Source organism: Macadamia integrifolia, chromosome 13, assembly GCF_013358625.1.
Source record: "Macadamia integrifolia cultivar HAES 741 chromosome 13, SCU_Mint_v3, whole genome shotgun sequence".
NCBI classification, from domain to species: Eukaryota; Viridiplantae; Streptophyta; class Magnoliopsida; order Proteales; family Proteaceae; genus Macadamia; species Macadamia integrifolia.
In genome coordinates, this window is record NC_056569.1 from 26,330,460 (window position 1) to 26,337,819 (window position 7,360).

Below are 7,360 nucleotides of genomic sequence, written 5' to 3' on the forward strand. Positions count from 1 at the left end.
CTGATGCAAGATCATACAACTAAGTAACGAACTCTTACCCTATTATCTTTTAGGAAGAAAAATCGGGATTGAAATCCTTTGTGGCACAACACAGTGTCTGACGCGCATCTATCTACGCTCTTTACGTCTAGACATAGGATATTGTGAAAACTAGAGGGATAGGGGCATCTTTTCATGGCATCTTGTGTCTTTGGGTGTAGAGTGTAGATTGTTTCTACCTAGTCACATGGCCTTTATATATCAAGATGGGTACCGATAAGGGGAGACATGCAGGCATCCAATCATGGGGCAGAGTGGTTTTTTCGTCATCCATACGTTTGGGTGTAGGGGTGCACAACCAAATAACGATATTTTTCAATCCCAATAGTTTCTATGTATAAGAGTTCCTCTTGTGCCCAAACATAGGGGCGTCCCCAGGAGGGACATGGGTAGTCATTCCTGCCCTTATGTTTGTGGCATAGAGGGAGCTCTCAAACAGTAGGAAGAAAAAAAAAATTCCCTTTAGTTTTCCCTTACTGCTCGGTGAAGGAAGAGAGGGTCTTAATGTGACCCCCACTCTCCCCATATATATTCTCCCCTATTGTACAGTGTCGATGGGCCATGATAAATTGATGCCCGTTCACCATGGCCTCAGGAAAACTCTGTCATTTATTATTTTTCATATCTTGAATGAAAAATCAAATATTTTGTTTTTTTTTTTACTTATGACCTATTTCTCTCCTAATGTCTTGTTGTCTCGTTCAGCGAAAAAAAAAATTATTGTAGACTAGGGGTGAAGCAGGGTTGGGTAGGTCCGTTACGTCTGTAAAACTCAACCCAGGCCAACCCAATCCGGTCCTAATTGATTTGATTGGTCTGGATTGGCCCAAATTGGTACTAATTTTTGCCAAGGTTGGGCTAACCTTGATTAACCTTGTTTTTGCAATCGAAGTAGGGTTCCCATAGGAAAAATAAATCGAATATTGGAAGCGACTACAAAATTTTGTACATGATGAAGTTAGAAACTTCTTAAATTGGGTATAAAAATCAATTACCCAAATTTCATTATTCTAGATACAAGAATAATATAACAGTCTTAAATTATATTATCGAAATTTAAAGGAGAAAAGCTTTTGTCAACCCAACCCATGCATCTCTATTCCTCCTCCCGATGCTCGGTCTGACTCAAGGTCATGATTGCATTTTTTGAGGCCCTAAGTCAAGGTCGAACAGGCTTGGACCTAACTAAAGGGACTCAGGGTCAAGGCTAGGGGTGTAAATTTGGCCCTGATGATCCAAACCTGCCCTGAGCCCGAACCCTGTCTAACCCAACTATGATGGCCAACCTGGCCTAACCCAACCCTGTGTGGGGTTGGGCTGGGTCTGGGTTGAGGCATAAAAAACCCAACCCGACCCTAACCTACCCTGAGTCTAATCCTGATTATTATTATGCTTTGTAGAATGCAAGTGTCTCTCGTAGCTAAGGAAGTTTCTTGTTGTTGTCATTGATTTTCTTGTGTAACAAAAATATGATAGAGAACAATATAACTAAAAGAGAGAGCACAAAGCCAAAGGAAAAATCCATCTCTACGACTATGAAATAAGGAATGAGGAGAGGTGGGGGCTTGTAGTACTTGAGTTTCTTGGTCCTTATATATTGGAAATTAAGCATTATTGTAAATCAAAATGAAATTCTAATAACAATGAATGATTAGATTATGTTGTAATATGTTGACTTTTGATGGAAGGAATTAAAAAAGGGTCACATGAAAAAGTAGGGGCACATGAAATCTCCATAAAAGAATGATAAAATATCAAGTTTAGTATAATTTAATGGAGGATTTCATTCGAGAGTTTTAATCAAAAAACCGGGTTTCAATTCATTTTAGGAATTGAAATCAGAATTGAATCGTATTTATCAGAATGTGATTCCACTAAGAAGACTAATTAGGGTCAATTCAATCCAATCCAACCCAAACCTGAGCCCTATAGGGTTGGGCCTAAGCATGAACCCGACATGGTTGGATTAGGGTTTTAAAAAACCTAGCCCAACCCAACCCGGTTTCACCCATAGTCAGGGCTTTCAAAAGCCCGGCACGACCCTATTACTGTCTTAATCTAAAGCATAGTTAAATTCAAGATTGGGTTGGACTGAATCTAAGTCTTTAGTTCAACCTTGACCTAGGGTCAACGTATTATTTTAATCTTAATTTGTCCTAAAATAAAAAATATTGACTAAAGTTCTGTTCAATTCACGACTGACCAGGACCGATACAGGCCAAACGAAGGATAATTACACCCCTAAAATTAACTATTGTCAGACTCTCTCAGCCAGTCTTCTCCTCGAGTTTCCAAAGAATTGCAGATTAAACCCCTGACACACGGTTTCTTCAAAATGATACGAATCCTCCTCCTTTCTTTTCACGCGTATGCATGAACCGAGCGGCTTGCCCATTTTTTACGCACTCGGATTTCCCGTTGTCACCGACTCCACGACTTCCCTCGTTCCCCATGTTTTCATAGTGGATATATATATAAATATATTTAACCATCTAACCATCCATCTTAGTATCCGGTGATACCAATCTAATACTGATTTAGATGCGATTGGATCGATGAATATTAATCGATTTTTTTTTAACACGAATATTATCTCGGACCAAGAAAGTTCCTAAAATGTTATTAAATAATAAAAACAAAATAACGACAAAACAAAAGAGAAACATAGCCTACCTTACCCAATTAATGAAATAGATAATCTCACTTTATCTTTTTTCGAATGATATAACTAATATTAGATGAGAGAGCATTATCATCATGAAAATCAAATTTATAGTAAATATTGATCGATTTTATCTTTGTCTTTTTTTAAATGATGTCATTTTTTAATGTTTTACTCTCGAACGATAAGGATAATCAATCCGGATTGGGAACCGATTTCAATCAATACTAATACGATATGATTGGTACGAACGATACGATGCCGATCCTTGAAAGTTGAAACCATCCCAGCCGATTCTCTCTCTCTCTCTCTCTCTCTCTTGTTTTTAAATAGCAAATGGTTTCTTGTCTTGTCATCTCCCTGTGGCGCCGTAAAAGTGTCAACGTCAAACCAATGGAACTTGTTCTGAGAGTCTGAGGCTGAGTGGAGTGGTGGAGTGAGAAAGCCAGCTTCTTTCTTCCTGTTTGAATACTCTCGTGGTCGACTGGTCGTGTGTGGATTCACCTCAACCATTCACTCCATGGAAGCTCCCTGTGTCGCTGATTTTCCTCCCGACATTACTGCTCCTTCTACCAACACCGACGTTCTAGTCCCTTCCCTGGATTACCGTTTCCCCTCCGATGATGCCTGGTATGGTGTTAGTTTGTTTCTCCAGGGAGAGACCCTTACCGTCAAATACAACGATTTCTCCCCAGAAGAAGATGACCATTTCTCTGCTTCTGATTTCAAGACCCTCGCAGATATCCATACCTTCAAGAACCGTTTCCGCCCCGCGTCGGTTCAGTTGCAGGACCACCAGTGCTCTCAAGTCATCCAAGGGATGTTGGTGTGTGTCTCTTATACCTATTCAGAGGATGACATTCGCTTCTACGACGCCTTAGTCGACACCGTAAGTGTATCCTTCATCTCAATAAAATTCCTCTTTTATGTTCAACAATCTAGAGAGAGAGAACCTGCTTCATGTTACATCTCAATAAAATTTCTCATCTATGTTCTACTAGCTAATAGGGGGAGAGAGACTCTGGTTCTTGCTACATTTGAATTTGAAACCCTTCTTTTTCTTGCACTCTGGTTCTTTATTCATTTCTTCTACTTACATTTATCTTCTTGTGCTTGTTTATTGAGTGATGGAATTGAGTTTTAAAAGACGGAAGTGAGTTTTAAGTACTTCCCTCACCTGTACCCCTAATGTTCATGCTCTCTGCTTGAAATACAAACACTTGTCTAATAAATTGAAGGTTATAACTTACCCCTTTTTATAAAATTTTCCCATGAACTCTCTATTTGATTTATATTCGTGTAGGGCATCTATTTGATTTCTGGGTTGGTGGTTTGTCTTAGCAGAATACATAGCTTATAAATATTTTTTCAACAAATTGGGTATTTTATCTTATGAACTTCAGATTTTGCTCAGAAAACAACGGCCTAATGAGTATATTTTTTAGAACTTAGAATTCCATATTGGCTGACCTTAAATACAGTGGAAAAGATCGATGGTATCACCTCAAATAGGAGGAATAATAGTTGTTGAGTTGAATGGAGTATCGGAATTGATTATTGTAGGTTCTGTCATGGCAGGTGGATTATAAAAAACACAATTATGTTAATGGGGAAGAGGAATGCTCATGTGAGTTTAAGGTTTTATGGCGTCATGGCCCTCTTGATGGGATACATACACGAACTAACATTGGAAGTATTTGCAAAATCCAATCTGGAGATGTAGAAAAGAATACTACATTGGAATCTTTTTTGAAGATATTAAGAGAAAAACTGTTCATGGTTTCACCCAGCATTTTGTCCACACCCAGAAGTAGTGTTTCAGTGCGTAAAGATAATTCTGATGAAACTCATGGCTCACCAGCCTCACCTGTTCAACACAAACAAAGTGCAACTAGTTGTACAAGTAAAGGGCGGGTAAGTTATTTTGAGGAAAATTCTACCATAAGCACACACTGAATACTTGCTTATAACAGCTAAGGGTCATATGGCATGTCCTGTGTTTTGCTTGATGTTAGCTGTGTTCTCTTTACAGGGGAAAAGACATAGCATACAAACTACGACTACACCACGAACGTATAAAGGTTAGTTTGTGTTTGAGAAGTACTTATTCTATTCAATACAATCATTATTCTGTATAACTTTTTGCAGGGAGCATTAGTTTCTGTGGAGGAGAGATGGGAGAAGATATGGACTTGGGCGGTGAACCTTTGTCAATGAAGACAGAAGATACAGGGAATTTTCATTTTATTCTGGTTGAAAATATGGAAAAGAATCTATCCCCCTTAGCAGTTGTGGATTTCATATATAGACATACTTCTGTATTGACTCATGCTTATGTGTTTCCAAGTTCGTCACCGGAACCATATACAAGAGGAGCTATTGTTGCGGATAGCAGAGGGAAACTTGAAAAGATAAATGAATTTCTGCATGACCCTGCTCACATCATCATGTCATCAAGGGGAAGGTATTATGTTCATTGTCTCTTTAATACTGCATCTGCATGATAAAAGCTTCGACCATATGTAGAGATAATGTTTCTCCTTTTAATATTTTCTTGTTTTTCGGATTGTATTTTATGATTTTAGTCCCTCCTTTGAGATATCTTGTTGTTTTAGGCTGCTGATGCATGTCAATTTTCACTTCATTAATGCATTGATAGAAAAACTTTTTGTGACTTAAGCTGTTAGTTGAGAATGGAATTAACATTGGTTCTTTGGAAGGATCTTGCAACCCACTACATACTTGAAAACGTTTCATGAATATTAGAAAAACGAGCCTCTAATTTGAATGATGCAAGTGAAATCACATTTGCTAGATGTCCTTAAGGATTTAATTAATTAGCCGAAATTTTCAGGTTGATTAATGAAGCAAGCTCTTCGGATTCCATTTCTTATTGGGTAGTGCCTTTTGAGAGGCAATCATGAGACCTCGAATGCTTTAGCTGCTTCACTATGAGCCCAGTTCATCCATGAAAGTACTTGACCCCTGGACCAGCTTAGCTGTTGTTTTGGGGAAAGGGGTGGGAAGTAATGTCCTGTCAAGTTTGTGAGGCCATAAGTTCCTTGTCACCACTCTCTAAAGGTTATGCTGTTCTTGCAGCTTCTGTTTGTGTGAACTTGCCCATTGCCTAAACATGGTATATGAAGCACAATCCGCCATGCTAATCCCAAATGTGCATTTGATGGTTGGTATGTTCTTGTCCTGGATGTGAATTTCCTAGTATATGGACAACACTCAGGCAGGCAGACTTCTTGGTGATGAGTATGCATGCCTGTGGGGTGCGGCGTGTCTTTAAATTGGTTATTTGATTGTACTAGTTCTGTTAAGTTACTAATTTCTTGCACCCATGTCTTTCTGGTATGATTGCTTTGGGGCTTCAGTATTGTGTTGCTTAATTGAATGCCTATATGTTACTCTATTCCTTTTGAAAGATAGAAAAAGTTGGCATATTTTATGTATATGTATGCTGTGTCTCTTTACCTGAGGATCTTACTTCTATAGAAGTAGTTCTAGATCTATGTTTATTTGGTTAGGTTCAAACATTGAACTTAGTTTGGGTCTTATCCCAAGTATAACCTCAAATAGAGCTTATTGAAGGGCTAGGATCCATGTAGCCGATCCCATTTAGGTGGGTTCTACTGCTTTGTTGCTATTCTGTTACTTTCCTTGTACTATTACTATTCTTATTTTTCCATTGCATGGATCCATGTAGCTGACCCTATTTTAGTTGGGATAAGGCTGAGTTGTTGTAGGTTTAAACCTTGAAACTGAAACATAATCTATTGGAATTTATTCTTCATATTTTGAAGGTAACCTTGCCCAACAATTGATTCATCTACCTTATATTGTTTGTGCTTACTTGATTTCTAATACCCTCATCACCAGTCACCCTGTGCACTTCCCTCCCAACCACCCACCCGCCCACCCAAAGAAAATGGGGAAAAATGGCTTTCAGCCTGATCTTGGGCTCTGACTCACCCTCCATGGAAAAAACCATGGACTCTCACCAGTGGTTGCATAACTCAAGCCAAAGTTCTCATTTCTGCTTCATCTGAGTGAATGGGACTAACAAATAAACCACCAAAATTTCGGAACTGTTGTCGTCAGAATCAAAGATTGCTTTGGGATATCAGAGAACTTATGTGAAGAGAGAGTTCCATTACGCTGGTCTATTGCATCCATGACTACATTATTTTGCACCTTAATGGTGTTTGAAAGGTATAATCTTCTTGTCATAATTAATGTGTTCTGTAATCTCTTAATGATTCTTTCCCCTGCATTCATGGCAGACCATGGGTGATGTCTGAGAAGATGTTGAGACACGGAGAATTTCAGACCTCATTTGGGGGTACAATGTTGAAATCTGAGGTTAGTTTTTGAATACTCCACTACATATTTTTTGCATTCATAGAAGACCGTGGTTGATGTCCTTTCATATTTTTTGTTTTGGTGATGCCTCAACAATAGTAGTATGCAGGGGTGATGGGTTCAGGCATTTGGACTCATTTCTCAATGAGTTGAATGCTTGCAACTCGAATATCCTTGAATGAATTGGCTTAATAAGATTAGCATAATCTGTAAACTGTTCGACTGCCTGACATATAATTTATATTGTTCTACCTAATCTTGTCGATAAAAGATTTACTCTTTTTTTTTTTT

At 38.5% G+C, this 7,360-nt stretch overlaps 1 protein-coding gene across 4 annotated transcripts in view; it reads left to right on the forward strand.

The window, feature by feature from the left end:
- Nucleotides 1-3,016: 3,016 nt before the first annotated feature.
- LOC122059280 overlaps nucleotides 3,017-7,360 on the forward strand; it is a 4,896-nt gene continuing 552 nt past the window's right edge. The window contains exons 1-6 of one of the 4 annotated variants that reach the window (XM_042621987.1): nucleotides 3,017-3,590; nucleotides 4,280-4,615; nucleotides 4,734-4,782; nucleotides 4,850-5,165; nucleotides 6,809-6,919; nucleotides 6,991-7,069. In XM_042621987.1, the coding sequence (XP_042477921.1) occupies nucleotides 3,222-3,590; nucleotides 4,280-4,615; nucleotides 4,734-4,782; nucleotides 4,850-5,165; nucleotides 6,809-6,919; nucleotides 6,991-7,069 (1,260 nt within the window). In that variant the 5' untranslated portion in view covers nucleotides 3,017-3,221. The remainder of the gene's footprint in view (nucleotides 3,591-4,279; nucleotides 4,616-4,733; nucleotides 4,783-4,849; nucleotides 5,166-6,808; nucleotides 6,920-6,990; nucleotides 7,070-7,360) is intronic. The other 3 variants (XM_042621985.1, XM_042621988.1, XM_042621986.1) reach the window with 3 other exon arrangements.